Source organism: Neolamprologus brichardi, chromosome 19 (assembly GCF_056152115.1).
Source record: "Neolamprologus brichardi isolate AB-2024 chromosome 19, ASM5615211v1, whole genome shotgun sequence".
In the NCBI taxonomy this organism is placed as follows: Eukaryota; Metazoa; Chordata; class Actinopteri; order Cichliformes; family Cichlidae; genus Neolamprologus; species Neolamprologus brichardi.
Window position 1 is genome coordinate 7671304 of NC_142122.1, and position 15956 is coordinate 7687259.

The 15956-nt window shown below is 40.7% G+C and overlaps 1 protein-coding gene across 4 annotated transcripts; it reads left to right on the forward strand.

The window, feature by feature from the left end:
- Positions 1–1021: 1021 nt before the first annotated feature.
- On the forward strand, positions 1022–12421 carry mocs1 (molybdenum cofactor synthesis 1). Of its 4 annotated transcripts, none has more exons than XM_087833014.1 (11): positions 1022–1286; positions 2404–2515; positions 2828–2995; positions 4738–4902; positions 6244–6305; positions 7253–7364; positions 7465–7577; positions 7948–8058; positions 9903–10023; positions 10109–10156; positions 10407–12421. In XM_087833014.1, exons 1-11 carry the CDS (start codon positions 1092–1094, stop codon positions 11474–11476), a joined length of 2277 nt encoding a protein of 758 aa, XP_087689140.1. In that variant the 5' UTR covers positions 1022–1091; the 3' UTR covers positions 11477–12421. The 4 variants fall into 4 exon arrangements, with proteins under 4 accessions (XP_087689140.1, XP_087689141.1, XP_087689144.1 ...); XM_087833015.1 differs by having other exon boundaries at positions 10410–12421; XM_087833018.1 differs by having other exon boundaries at positions 10109–10171; positions 10410–10547.
- The last annotated feature ends 3535 nt before the right edge of the window (positions 12422–15956 follow it).

Consider the following 15956-nt stretch of genomic DNA (forward strand, 5'->3'; position numbering starts at 1 on the left):
TTGCTTTCAACTAATTACTCTCAATATTTCTTGCTAAATAATGTAATTGCCAAGTCAACACACATAAAGACGTTACTTATTTTGTTTTCATCTATGTGCTAAGTTGCACATAGATGAAAACTACGCTATAAGCTTTATTTAAAACAAACAAATAAAAGATATGCATGTAGGATGGGGAAAAAATAGGAACAATAAAATTCAAGTACCCTGAGATGTAAAGTATATATGAGAATCCATCAAAGGTCGGGGCACTAGAAATACTAAGAAATACTAAGTCACAAACCATGGTCAGACTAAGTACTTTAAGTAACAGGGATTATTTTGAGTTTAGATCATTACTGTAGAGCTCTGAGGTTCTTCCAGACCTGATTTGGAGGGACCATGCCCTGAGCCTGACTTCCTTCAAGACTCTTTTCCTTCCTAAAGGAGAAAGCTTATTTATAAGTTAGATGGCACTCATGTTAAATTAAAGTTTTGTGTGGTTCAGAGGATCAAGCATGGGAACTGTCACCTTACGAGTTATTCAGTTTGGATCACTGAACACCAGCACCCATGAGGAAAAGAAGTGTCTTACAACAGGCTGCTTTTGCTTATTTTGTTTGGGAACATAATCTGTCAGTATTACCTCTCCAAGATCCGAGTTGTGTCCAAGTACACAATATTTTTAGTTTTTAGTTTTTCTTTTTTTAGTTTAGGTTTTACTAAAAAAAATGTTTGTTTTTTTAAATATAATAGCAGGATGGCTGATTTAAGAACTTCATAAGAGGTAATACAACTTTGCTGTGTTAACTCACAGCACGTTTAAGCTAGGTTTCATATTTGTCTAAAATCGTCTTTTTTTAATTTATTTTATTTTCACTCCTAGTTTTAATTTGCTTTTAGTTCCCTGAAATAACCTGTCTCAGTGCTACCCTCCATTGGCGGTTTCTATGTAAAAAAAATCTTTGGTTACGCTTGACTACACTACCCATAGTGCACCATGGTATGCGTCCGTTACTGTGATTGGTCCAGGTTGGTTAGAGACGTTGTTGAACTGCAGGTCGGAGAGAAAGAGCAAACAGAGGACCTCGGAGTTGTCAAATGGTTGAACTATGGCTGCTCCTGTTAGCATGTGCTGCCGTCTGTTTGACAGAAACGGCGCTTTGACACGTGTTAGGAAACTGTTTGCACGGCGCGTGAACAGAAGCATCGCGCGGAGCTGTTCCGGTGTTACGCACGAGGAAAATGAACTTGAACTCACAGACTCGACTATTGCTGGTTCCAACTTCAAAACCAGGGCAACACAGGTAAGTCAACCTCCAAAACAGTAACACAAGCCGGGCCTGCAGCTAAGATTGTCCTGTCTGAAGGGGTAAAGGTGAGAAGCTTATAACCTGAACAGGTTATAAACTGGGCCCAGGAAACACTAAACTAAGGAATAAATATTAAACCAAATGGTTATCCATTATGACAGCGTGGCTGTGATATAAAAGGGGGTCATGGGGTGTGTTTTTGGCGTGATTGTGAAAACCAATCAGAGGGGGGAAACAACACCTCACCTTCCTTACGTTTGTCACTGCTTTGTAGTTTTACATACTTGATATCATGTGATAAGATAGATGTGATAGCCAGTAGTTGCAAGTAGGAAAAGAATTGTTATAAACTAATAAAGTTGGTTGAGATTAAAAGTAATTTTTTCTATTTGGATTGAAATTGTGCTTTAGATGATACAGATTTTGAATCTTTTGGAGATCTTTTGGACCGTTTGGAGGCCCAAAGTATAAACAGTTTAAGAGGGTGTTATTGAGATAGTCTACTTCTTTAAAATATTGTTTCTACCACATACATACATACTTACTTACTTACTTACTTACTTACTTACTCTATCCATGTGCTTGATAATCAGAGATGATTAACAGAGCAAGCATGCTCCTGAATGTCCAGTAGTCAAATAACAGAGTAGCATTCATTGTTCATCTTCTTGCTGTGTCTCTCTGGGTTGCAGGTGCATTTTACATCAGTGACTATAATAATTATGATAGGGCAATAATAGGGAAAAATTGACTAAAGTGTGCATAAGTGGCTTTTATATGAAGCTTTTTACCTTAAGAAACAATGAAGGGACTTGGGAAGGTCTAAAAAGATCAGTGCAGTTAAATGATCAGCCTGTTGATTAACAGAGTGTCTCCGAGCAACTGCTGAGTCACTGGTTTGCTTTTATACTGGTAACTTTTGACATAACCGCAGGTGCTCATGCGTGATGGGCAAAGGTCAGGAGCTGGGACACAGATTTGGCTTCAGCTGACATTATTGTGTCTCTGGCATGATGGGACTCAGAGGGGCTGTTGTGTTTTATTCTAAATAAGTTGAATGCCAGGGTATATAGTTTGATCGGTGTCTTTTCCCGGTTCTTTTCCTCCCCAGAAGAGGCTCAGGGACGACAGCATACTTCCCTTTTCAGCGTTCTTGACTGACAACTTTGGCCGCAGGCACAACTACCTACGAATCTCCCTCACAGAGAAATGCAACTTCCGCTGTGAGTAAATGTTTATTTTCTGTGGATCTTATCAAGAAACCATTGTTACATTCCCAGCCCACTAGTGGAGCAACATTATTAGACCAAGTTAACCATTGTATTTAGTAAACCTTTCACAGAAGTGCACTAAAATGCCCAAATTCTGCTGACCTACTGGAGAAAGAAAAAGTTTTCTTTCCTGCACAAAAGAGTTTTTGGTTTGTCCCCTTGTTCCCTTTTATTTCGTTGTGTTACTTCAGTATTTATCGTAGTAAAAGAAGGAATTCTCGCTAATGTAGGATAAAATACATCTTTCATCTTTCTCATTTCTAGGTCAGTACTGCATGCCAGAGGAGGGGGTGAAGCTCACACCACGGGGCCAGCTGCTATCCACCTCTGAGGTGCTGACCCTGGCTCGCCTCTTCGTCCAAGAGGGGGTGGACAAGATCCGCCTCACTGGAGGGGAGCCGCTCATCAGACCTGATGTGCTCCATATTATCAGTAAGAAACAAGGAGAAAATAGTTTGTGCAGGCTTTTTTTTTTTTTTTTCAATAATAAAAAAACTTGGAAGCTGCTTTGAGTCATTTCACACTTTTTTAACACTTTGGATCAGCTTGTAGCAAACATAAACTTGCTTTCTTCAGTTTACCGTATGACTAAAATGATGTAGTGACACTGTTTTCAGAGGAGCAAGTCAGCTTTGGCAACCAGGCGACCGATGATTCAATTCAATTCAATTTTATTTATATAGCGCCAAATCACAACAAAAGTCGCCTCAAGGCGCTTCATAGATACAGAGAAAAACCCAACAATCATATGACCCTTCATGTGCTAACTCTGCTGACTTGACTGCAGCTGAAGTGAAGAGAAGCAATTTTGCAAGCATGGCTTCAGTTTAAGGGTTTCTGTGGAAGGGAAAATGATTTGTTACACTGCAGTTGTGTTTTTGGACTAATGATGTATTATTGCATCATTTGAATTTTACAGCCTGGTTTTAAATTAAACTTTGTAAGTGAAGCCTTTGCAGCAAGAAAAAGCCTGTCGTGAATGAATGAGGGTGTGTGGCAGGACTAGTGGGTCAGGTCTTTTTGGAAAGAGGACCATTGATTGCCACTAGCTGTGTGTGGGGCTCATGAGACTTCATGCATAACTTGGATTTGGTTGCACTAGTTATTTCAGGAAGCAAGAGGATCACTTGAAATGACGGAATATAATTTATTGAAGTGCGGAGTTTGATTAATAAATGATTTGCCGACATTGGTAGGAAGAAATACACAACAGTATTGCTGATGGAGATTAGAGTTGGAGACTGGTGAGGCACATTGAGCATCCAGAATAAAGGTGGAGATGAGGAGGAGGCAGAGCACATGAATGAGAGTCTGAAACGACTGCACTGAGATTTAAAGCTCAAGGAACAGAGGCTGAATGGCTCACAGGAGGAGGGTGAAAAAGCTGCAGTGAAGCTGGTTGTGTTGTTTTTGTTGGCTCACAGAACCGCTGATGTGGCGTGTACAGTTATAAAAAGGATCTACTGGTTACAAGTAATCGTAGTTGGCTAGGTTTACTGGATGGATTTAGTTGCATTGTGGTGCTGTGTGTGTTTGTGAGTTCATTCTGCATTATCTTTGCCTAATGTCAAAATGACCGGAGTAACTGTACTAGTTATGGATAATAAAGACTTTAATAACCCATAAATTTATTTAAAGAAGCCTTTTTTATTGACAGGCGTTCAAGCAAGGAAACATAATTTCACAGTGACATAATATGGTGCATAGTAACAGATAAAGATATCCACTTTACATGGCTAAAGATTTCGTTCTGTTATCATGCTATAATAATAATAATGGATTGCATTTATATAGCGCTTTTCGGGGCCCTCAAAGCGCTTTACAATTCCACTATTCATTCACTCACTGGTGGAGGCAGCTACAGTTGTAGCCACAGCTGCCCTGGGGCAGACTGACAGAAGCGAGGCTGCCATATCGCGCCATTGGCCCCTCTGGCCATCACCAGTAGGCGGTAGGTGAAGTGTCTTGCCCAAGGACACAACGACCGAGACTGAGACTGTCCAGTTACAAGATGGACAGCCAACTCTTTAAACCATGATTGCCCCGAATAATGATTGATTTATGTATGGATAAACCCATCTGTTATATAATATTTCAACCTAAAGGTAAAAGTTCACTCATTGCATTCATCAGTTTTCACTCATTCTGTCTTGCTTTCCATTTCTACTCTACAGCTGAGCTCAGAAAGTTGGAGGGCCTCAAGACTATTGCCATGACAACCAATGGCATGAACTTGGCTCGGCTTTTGCCAAACCTTAAAGACGCCGGATTGGACCTGATCAACATCAGCCTGGATTCATTAGTTCCTGCCAAATTTGAGTTTATTGTCAGACGGAAAGGTATGGAAGCGTCGTCAGTGTATCAGTGTCAGCTGTGTGAGACATATGATCAAAACACCAATAGTGTGCGTAGATTGAGCGACATCAAAGCGACATCACGAGGCTATAGCTGATTGACGCTGTAGTTTAGGAGTGTATAACCACAAAAGTGTCAGATGGTCAGTGAGATATTTTCTAAATCCCTACGTCTTTAGAAAATATGAAGGAGATTGTGATCTGGTGATGGTGGAGGCCATTTGAGTATAATGAACTCATTGTGATGTTTAAGATGCCAGTTTTACATGATTTGAGCTTTGTGACGTGGTGTGTTATCCTGCTGGAAGCAGCGGTCAGAAGATGGGAGATATCACTGTCACTGTGGTGATAAAGTGATGGGTACTGAGCAACTGTACTCGGACAGGCTGTAGTGTTTAAATAATGCTCATTTGGTGCTAACTGGCCCAAAGTGTGCCCAGATAATTGGCTGATTGACTGACTTCAGATGAAATTAAACATATTTAATATTCTTCATGTTTGGCTAAAAGCTCTCACTGTCTTTATGTATGAAACTGTTCCTTTTTTTAGTGTTTTCCTAGTTCAGATTTTTCTTCTAGTGTATGATAGGCATAAATCTGTGTAGTTGTGTAGTTTTGTTGTGGGTCCATCCCACAAGCTTAGGGAAGAAGGCTGTAAGCTGTAAACACTGCAGGTGACAGCAGGGCAGAGCTATGGGTGGTTGGCTCGTGAAAGGCAGACACAGATGGACTAACTGAGATTAGGACATGAAGAAGAGCGGAGAAAAGAAAACTGGCTTTACAGCACCTGCCTTCTTGTGTTTGTAATAGAAGTTACTGTTGAAATCTTGTTTCTTTTCTTTATTCAGTACAAATTGCAGTTGTGCAAACTGTAAATAAAACATAAGCCTCATCCTACATAAAGATCCTGCTTTGATTGAATTGTTTTGAGCAAGTGAAAACAAATGACTCTGACCTTGACAGTCTGCTTTTCAAAAGCTTGAGCTGCTGTGGAGGGATTACATGTTTCTATATAAGTGGTTTGTGGTGAATTATGGACATTAAAAGGTGGAGGAGAACAGACAAGGCCGAGCTTTTCGTGTGGAAGCACCACTCATTTCAGAAACCACAAAGCTTTGTTCTGATCTTTGTTTTTGTTGTATGATTCGGTGCATTTTTATTTCTCAAAACCTGCCTCCAATCACACACCATTCTCAACTTTAGTTGTAGTTTAATAACATACAATTTAAAGAAACTTTACTATTATTATTTATTAGTAGCATTACTAATGCACCTAATGTAAAATGTTAATCTTAGTCACATTTAATTTTCTACTTGCCTTTTCCAGGGTTTCACAAAGTAATGGAGGGCATTGAAAAGGCCATTGAATTGGGCTACAGTCCTGTGAAGGTATTTGTTCATATTAAGTCTCTGTTATGGAAAATATCCCCACTACGATTCAATGTCTTCCTTTTTGTTACTGTTTAACATTTTTGCTGTTTATATAGAACTATTAAAATGGGTAAGATTTAATTGCACAAGTGTTTCACAGTTGCAGAAATGTAGCAAATTAAAATGCAGAGTGCCCAAAAACTCTGAGATAATCAGCTAATATCAGTGAGAGAAAACAATAAAATCATGGTTAGGAAAGGTGAGTTCCCTGTGATGACTTTCATATGGTGTTTTTGAATAATGTGTCTGAGTGAAAGCCTGAAACTGGAGAGCAACAAGGGGCCGAGGATGGATTCTTGGGGACCAGCATTTTTACTGATCTAAGATCAATCCTACGGTGGCCCTGAGAAGTCAAACGCACGGCAACCTAAGCCAACAGAAATGTTGCAAAAGCACACAAAGCATAAGAAAGTAGAAGAAAACGCAACAGAAGTTAAAACAATACATAACGGAAGTAGCAAACTGCTGCAAAAAACTCACATAAATCATGCGATTAGTGCATAATGCATTGCATCTTTTTCTTCTTTAGAACACATTTAGAACAAATACTCTGCTTGTTTTCAGTGCAGTCCCTCACATGGTTCGGTTTCAGCCACTTCTGCAGCTGTCATGTTAATGTTTCCCCTAAATTACTTTCGCTGTGCTTTATTCAACTTGTCTTTATTTTTTTCTGCTTTTATAAATTTTCAAAAATGTGGTGAATTCATCCAGTCGTTAACATCACTGGATGAATTGTCATGTATCTTTCATCAGTCTTATAAGGCTGTTATTATTGTGTTACATAATTAAATATTGGCCCACACATCTTCAGTAAGTCATTTTCTGTCGGTTGTTACATAACCAGCTTGTTAGGAAAATAATAGCTCAGTAATCAGAGGCCTATTGTTGCTCACTTCTCTCTGTAGATCAACTGCGTGGTCATGCGAGGCCTCAATGAGGAAGAGCTGCTTGATTTTGCAGCACTGACAGAGAAGAAGCCTCTGGAGGTGCGCTTTATAGAGTACATGCCCTTCGATGGTAAGTACTCACGTCCCCTGAAGAGTTTCAAATGCTCTTGCAAACGTTTTAAACATCCATTGTTTAAAGCTACACTGCCTGGTTCGTCTCCTCTCTGCAGGCAACAAGTGGAACTTTAAGAAGATGGTGAGCTACCAGGAGATGCTGGACCGCATCAGGCAGAAGTGGCCCGACCTGGAGAAGCTTCAAGCTGGACAGACAGACACAGCCAAGGTCAGTGTCTCCAACTGTACTAAATTACTTTGGAGATGAAACACTGACAAAGATGGTTGATTAATTATTATATTTATACTGAAAAATAAAAAGTCACGTTTCTTGTGTTCCTCTGTGCATTTTCTCCGACACATCCGAGTCCCTCTGATCAAATAGACCTGCAGGATTTTTCTGTATTTCTGCTTAAAACATCATCAGATTATAACACAAGTCCTAAAAAGCAAAAATGAAGACAACCCAATTAAACACATTAAACTAAAACATAACAGTGAACAAAGTTTCAGGTGTCGGAGTCCAATCAAGAACTTTTTGTCACTGGTTGTAACATTTGAAAGTATATTTCACACTTTTCCCCCCTGTTTTGAAACAGACATTTAAAGTGCCAGGCTTCAAAGGTCAGCTGGGCTTCATCACCTCCATGTCTGACCATTTCTGTGGCTCCTGCAATCGTTTACGCATCACTGCAGATGGAAACCTAAAGGTAAAGCCGATAAAGCTTTAAAGCTGTGCATGAGGTCTGTTATTGTCCTATGGCACAAATGACCATGTATGCATGTGTGCACTTATAGATGGGCGGAGCTTGTGGGAGGCAGGTTGTGGAGCAAAAAGGGTGGTTTGTGATTTGTTAATAAGTGACAGAATCTTTTGCTGTTACTTAAGTTTTTCATAATTTTGATGAGAATCTTATTGCTTTTATACATTTTTCTTCACCTTCATGTATCAGTGTCCCTTTTTCTTCACCATTAAGGTCCTTTGATTCTCATTCTGTTCATTCCCTTTGTGTTTGAGACAAAACTTTTAACTAATTAGCATCAACATACACTGAAGGTGTAGAGGAGGCTGCATATACTTCACTCTGAAACACTGATTTCAGTGGTTTGTGCCAAGCAACAGGATACAAGCACAACTACAGAGCTCTTGCAGGCACTACGGTCAAAGTTAAACAGAATGTAACTTTGACCACTGTGAACTATGACGACTGCCTGTCTACCCAATAGGAAGATGGCATCTCTTTTTACTGGTAAGGTCAGCTACAGGCTATGTCTGCCTTCAGCTGAATATGGCAAAAGATGGTATCTCCGTCTATTGGCCACAGTCAGCTGCAGAGCAAAGTAGAGGAAATCTTTATTATGATGCATTTGAATTCATTAAATTATACAACATTTGTTCGGGTTTGTATCGAGACCAATGTGACAGACTGAGTATTTCTTCACCTCTTTTATATCCCCACGTGTTACATACCACTACAGCATGTCATTGAATTGTGTCTAATCTCTCCCTTAGTCTGTTTTGTCCTGCTTTATTTCTACTCTCTTTCTGCTTTATCTTCTCTTTCTTCTTCTCTCTTTCCCCTTACCCCAGAACCCGTCACAGCAGCAGATGGCTGCCTCTCCCTGACCCTGTTTAAAAGGAAGTTTTACCTTCCCGTCATCCCAAAAGTGCTTGTTCATAACAGATCACTTGATTGTTGGGATTTTCTCTAAGAATCCTGTCGAGTCTTTACCTTACAGAATAAAGCACGCTATTGCTGCTGTTAGCTTAATATAAATAAACCTGGATTGAATAGAATTTTAGTGGGTTATGGTTACGGCCCTGAGCCTTAAGAGTGAGAATGCCTTTTTATATTTATGCAAATCCAAGTGTGCTAGGACTTGTGGATGATTGGTTACTCGGAGACCTGTGCCAGCCCTCTTCTATGCAGATTGAAGTGTGCCAGTCCACGCAGACGATTGGCTGCGTAGGAATTCCATGACACTCCAAGAGGAAATGACTGGCTGATTGTGTGCACCTGCGGGTATAAAAGGCTGAAGAGCCTTTACACTATGGGTACTGCTGCTCAGAAGTTAACATACATTGTCTCCCTTGTCTTTTCAGCTTTGTTTGCTAAACCTGGTATACAGCTGAACTTAGTTTTATTATAGTTTTGTGACGCTAGCTTGCCTTGGTTAACCCTTAGCTTTTACTCTTGTCTTTTTTTTTCTCTTTATGTATTAATTGGTTGCACAATGGTCTGTCAAACAGCCCTGTCCCTTTTCTGTTTAAAGTTTGCAATAAAACCTTTTATTTTACTCAGTTTTCGTGTGGGGACTTGTGTACGTTACTCCCCTCCCGTCGCCTAGCAGAGGGGGTCGTAGCTGTTATTCTCCCACTATCTCTACAGATCTATTAAATTCTTGAGCAAATTTTTGATATTAAAGTGAACTTTTTACACAGACTCCAGGGAGCCATTTAGTTAATGTCTGTTTAATGTCTATTCTTGGATTTGGACTGCATTGCATTTGTGAAAACATCTTTTCACTCTTTCCCGTCCATCTCTTCTCTCAGGTGTGTTTGTTTGGTAACTCAGAGGTCTCCCTCAGAGATGTCTTACGCTCTGGCGCGTCCGATGAAGAGCTGCTGCAAATTATTGGTGCCGCTGTGGGCCGGAAGAAGAAACAGCATGCAGGTAGAAATCAATACATCATACAGTTTTATGATTATACGCACAGATTGTTGTAATATTTGTAATTTATCCCTCTTTCTCTCTTCAGGCATGTTCAGTATCTCTCAGATGAAGAACAGGCCTATGATCCTCATTGGTGGGTGACACAGCTGTACGTACAAAGACCTCATTTGTGTTTCTTTAATGTTTTGTATTAGAATTGGAGCAAATCGACATCCATGCACTTTCCTTCTTAAAGATCAGGGAATGTTGAATCAAAAAGTTCAGCTATGGCTGAACGTCACACTGGCTGCAACCACTTCTAAAACACTAGTAGGCAGCCCAGCAAAGTAGTTATGTCAGTATTCTTGACTCATTTATTTTTATTTTTTCCAAATGTTTTCCAGCAGGTGCCACATCTCAGACGTTCCTGCCAAAGCTACAAGACAGCAAGAGGGCTTTCCCCATTAGTTCCCAGCTTAAAAATGACACGTTCCTCTCTCCAGCAACAACTCATCATTTAGGCAGCAGGAAAGTCTTGAATAGAGAGGATTGTTTGTGCCTTTCAGACTCCACTAACTTAACACAGGAAGCCAGTGTTTGCTGCTCTGGAACCTTAATGAGTGGGGGTACCCATGTTAAGATGCATATCAACACAGAAAAACCTAACCACAATGAAGTAGCATCCCTTCCCTCTGCAGAGATTAATAATGATCACATTAGTTGTCACACTAAGACTGAATGTTTCAGAACGCGCACAAATGTCACAAGCTATGTTAATGAAGTCTGTCTCAGGAACGCACAAGCCCTGAGTCCTAAAGTTCTGACGAGCCACGTGTCCAGGACCCCAGGAGCACCTGTTTTTTGCACACTGCTGATAGATGCCAAAATAAATCAGAGAAACCACCCTGTTAGATTCTGCCACAGTCAAAATTCCAACAAGGTTGCCAGTTGTAAACAGTCTGAGAGCAACCAGACAACAGATCTCAAAGCTCAGCTGACACATACAGACGCCCAGGGCCAAGCCACCATGGTGGATGTCGGGGGGAAACTTCCCACATGTCGAACAGCCATAGCCTGCGCCACCGTTAGCTTAGGCCCCACCGCCTTCCGCCTGCTTCGAGATAACCAGCTGGCCAAGGGCGACGCCTTGACTGTGGCGCAGTTGGCTGGCATCATGGCTTCGAAGCAGACCTCCACCCTCATCCCCCTCTGCCACCCTTTACCCTTAGACCACACCTCTGTCGCATTTCACCTCGATGAGCTTCTTAATGCCGTCGTCATCACAGCGACATGTTGCACCACGGGCAGGACGGGAGTGGAGATGGAGGCTCTGACCGCTGCTTCTGTAACAGCGCTCACCGTCTACGATATGTGCAAGGCGGTGAGCCATGACATCATCATCACGGATATAAAACTGATTAGTAAGACAGGCGGGAAAAAGGACTTTCATCGTCATTCAAAACAGGAAGAATGAGATCAAAGACTGCACTATGGTTTTCCACAAATTAAACTTTGTGCCATCGATGAAAAACACATGCTGTTGGGCAGTTATCTCTCCTAGTCTAATCATTTTGTCTAATATGTAATTTACTGAAGTTCTATCAATATTTTCAGTGTCATAATTCCTGCTTTTCCCTCCAGAGGGTGCACAAGTATTACATTTATAGTCCTCCCTGGAGGTTTTTGGAGTGAAGAAGAAACTGATTGCAGATGGCACTGATGATGTGCTTTTAAATTTGAAAGAATTTAATTTATGAAAGTTGAAAACTGAACATGAACAAAAGAACAGAGCAGCAAACGTTTCAGTGCATATTCCAGTCAGTCCCATACTCGCTTGCTCTTTTTCTTAACTTGCTTTTTATTGCAGTGACTAACACTACGACTATGATTGTTTTAACCTTGCATTTTTTTAGATAATTATGATATGAAATTTTAGTTTTGATGTTTTTCTACCTACCTCTGTAGTACACTGCAAACTAGATTTGTACTACATGAAAGTAGAGGATGGTAGTAAAATAAACGTATCAAATGACTGATAACACAAATAACCCGTTACACAGTACGTTAACCCATTATTGCTCAATATGTTGTTAAAGTCTGTGTTCCTGTAACTTCCCTCCACTTGTGTGCTGACTGTACCAGCCGTTTTCTTTTGTTTTTGAAGATTATTATGATTTTCATTGGTTGCATTAACTGTGCATTCACTTCACATCATCACACATCTCTTTTTTTAAAAATGAAGTATGGCATGTTTTGTGTTCATTTCCCCCTCAGAGAATGGCAGTATTCTCCGGTTATATCATAACGTTCGTGCACTGGATATAACAGTGACTAATGTGTGACTTCACAGGGTGGTTCCACTCTGGTTACAACACACAGCTTGTTCCATTATGTTTTTCAAGTTATTAAAGAAACACTAAAAGGGACGATCCTGGTATTTTTGGCCTCGAAGTCTTATGTTTCACAGCTTGTAAAGTTAATGCCTTACTACTTATTATAGCAGGTTTATAAGGACAAACTGAAATGAAGGAGTCTTGGTTTTCTGACTGCATAGATATCAAAGCTCATCTTGTACATGGCTTGATTCCCAATCTGTAACTAGTCTATAGCTCATTCCCTTCTTCCGAATGTTGGAACGCTGCAGCTACAATCACTGTTTTTCTGTCAATGTGGATGAAAATTCCATCATCCTATTCATGTAGCAGTTCGCTATTTTCGTCTCTTGCCCCCCGAGTCTCTGGTTCCTCAACACCTGACGTGGACCTCTCATATTAATGATTCTGATATGGTTGTTTTTGACGAGTTATTTAATGTTAAAGAAAGGGCGTGTGTTACCAAGTCATCTGGAGTCCTCATTGCATACACACACTTATGGATGAAAATTCCATCATCCTATCCATGTAGCAGCTCGCTATTTTCATCTCTGGTTCCTCAACACCTGACGTGGACCTTGTTGTAGTTCTCTCTCTGCGTTAGGCTTAGTTAGCAAGGACCTTTACTGGATACAAACACTGCAGGTGAGAATCAAACCTGCAACTCCTATTTCAAAGGCATGGAGTCTTACCACTACACTGTCCAGCTGCTTTTATTTCTGCTTTTATTTCTGTTTATTCATATATACATATATATATATATATTGTAACAGGGAGAGTTCTGCCTAAATAAAATGACATATGTTACATTAAAAATAGAAAAGATGTGTGATAAAGGTAGGCCTAGCCTGCCTCCAAACAGCTGAGAAAGAGGGAAGGCAAAATTGACACAACACACAGACAAGAGAGTGTAGTAGTGTAGAGTAGTGGTTAGACTACACGTCTTTGGAGCAGAGGATCGCAAGTTTGATTCCCACCTGGAGTGTCTGTGTCCAGTAAGGGTCCTTAGGCTAGAGTAGACTAGAACTCCCTAGAGTAGAATAGACTAGATCAACAGGGTCCCGGTCAGGTGTTGAGGAACCAGGGCATCCTGACAAGAAGGGAGGTACAAATTAAATGCTACGGCAAGGGGGAGCCAGGACGCTAGGTCAGGGGCAGTTATCATCACCCCCACCCCCATATTAGGTCTGCTAGTTGGTGATGTTAATGCAGCACTGTGTACAATATCTATCGAGACTAACTAGATCACTACAATAGGGCAGCAGTAATCAGTGAGATGCTTGGCTAGAGGCTAAGATCAGGGTAGCACAGAGCGAGGTTGCAGAAGTACAGGAACCATACCTGAGATATGCCAAGCAACAACTACAAATCCACTGGACTCTGAGACCATCATGAAAACTACACCAGAATAAACCAGCTGTTCTCCACAGGAAGTGTCAGTAACACCAAGGCTGGAGATGGAACCCTAAAAAAGACTTGGACCACAGAACCAAGAACCCATATGAAGAGGGTCAGTGGTCTGGCCCTCTTTTTCCAGAGCACACTATCATCATAGTGTTTCATCTCCAGCCTTGGGAACTGTGGAGAACAGCTGGTTTATTCTGGTGTAGTCTTCATGACGGTCTCAGAGTCCAGTGGATTTGATCTCTCTGGTGTAATTGTTGCTTAGCATATCTCAGGTATGGTTCCTGTACTTCTGCAACCTCCCTCTAGCCAAGCATCTCACTGATTACTGCTGCCCTATTGTAGTGATCTAGTTAGTCTCGATAGATATTGTACACAGTGCTGCATTAACATCACCATCTAGCAGAGCTAATATGGGGGTGGGAGTGATGATAACTGCCCCTGACCTGGCGTCCTGGCTCCCCCTTGCCGTAGCATTTAATTTGTACCTCCCGTCTTGTCAGGGTGCCCTGGTTCCTCAACACCTGACCGGGACCCTGTTGATCGCTTAGCAGGGGGGAGTTTTAGTCTACTCTAGCCTAAGGACCCTTACTGGATACAGACACTCCGGGTGGGAATCAAACTTGCGATCCTCTGCTCCATAGACGTGTAGTCTAACCACTACTCTACACTACTACACTCTCTTGTCTGTGTGTTGTGTCAATTTTGCCTTCCCTCTTTCTCAGCTGTTCGGAGGCAGGCTAGGCCTTTATCACACATCTTTTCTATTTTTAATGTAACATATGCCATTTTATTTAGGCAGATCTTATTTCATACACTCTCCCTGTTACAATATATATATATATATATGTATATATGAATAAACAGAAATAAACACAGAAATAAAAGCAGCTGGACAGTGTAGCGGTAAGACTCCATGCCTTTGGAATAGGAGTTGCAGGTTTGATTCTCACCTGCAGTGTTTGTATCCAGTAAAGGTCCTCACTAACCAAGCTTAACACAGAGAGAAAACTCTAACAAGGTCCACGTCAGGTGTTGCAGAACCAGAGACAAAAATAGCAAGCTGCTACATGAATAGGATGATGGAATTTTCATCCATAAGTGTGTGCATGCAATGAGGACTCCAGATGACTTTATATTTCTGTAAGTCTTGGTAACACACGCCCTTTCTTTAACATTAAATAACTCATCAAAAACAACCATATCAGAATGATTAATATAAGAGCAAACCTCACACTTTGTCCCCCAAAATTTGTACCTGTCATCTGTTTCAATGAGAGGTGATCATCAGTCTTTCTGAAATGTAATTCACCATGCCGTCATTTTATACAACACGTTCTGCTCTGCTCTGAAATAACTCGAGAAATGGGTTGAATATTGGTTCAAACACGCAGTTTATGCAGAATGTTTTTACAATTTAAATCCAGCACCAATAACCAAAGCTGAAACTAAGAACGAAGATCAATGAGGGTAAAAACCAAACATTCATCAGCATCAGCGGTTAAACATGGACCATTTGTTGCTTTGAATAATTTCACTTTTTCATAATGAGAGGCACAAACTGGGGTTTGCAGAGTGCTTTGGAAAATGTTTTGGTTGTAGTTTAGTTGCAGTCCAATAGCCTCTCGTAACCTGGCTCCAGTTAAGGAAGATTTAGGCAGGCTGTGACCTGTGCATAAATAAAGTAACATACAAATAACCATTTCCTGGATGGAGCCACTTTATTTCTTCATCACTGGAGCCAAATACTTTCCTCAGGATGATGTAGAGATACAGAGAGTATTCATAAAGCTCACAATTTAGGATTTAAATCATCCATCCATCTTCTTAAGACACTTGGCCACTTCATTCCTACATGCCATCAGGAAATTAAGCTCATTGGAACAAGTTAATTTGAAAACCACTGACATTTTTCAGAAATTTGATTTGAATGGCTGCCACTAAACTCGGAATGAATACAAGCATCTCCTCATCCTCCTCATGATCCAAACGCTTGACATAACCAATGAGAGTGAAGGAAAGAAAAAACAATCTGTTGTAAGGGACAAAAGTTTATTGTAACCCTACAAAAGACACAGGGTGAGAGAAAAAAAACCAAAAAAAATGAAAAACAAACCAAAAGAAAAGCTTCTCGTTCTCATACAAGTGTCAGAACTATCCATCATACACGGACCACAG

Bases quoted from the DNA above. Each gene is read 5' to 3' on its own strand.
- mocs1 (XM_087833014.1), top strand. From the start codon at position 1,092: ATGGCTGCTCCTGTTAGCATGTGCTGCCGTCTGTTTGACAGAAACGGC. The intron at 6,306-7,252 runs GTATTTGTTCAT...TTCTCTCTGTAG, and splicing joins TGGGCTACAGTCCTGTGAAG to ATCAACTGCGTGGTCATGCG. The intron at 8,059-9,902 runs GTAAAGCCGATA...CTCTTCTCTCAG, and splicing joins CTGCAGATGGAAACCTAAAG to GTGTGTTTGTTTGGTAACTC.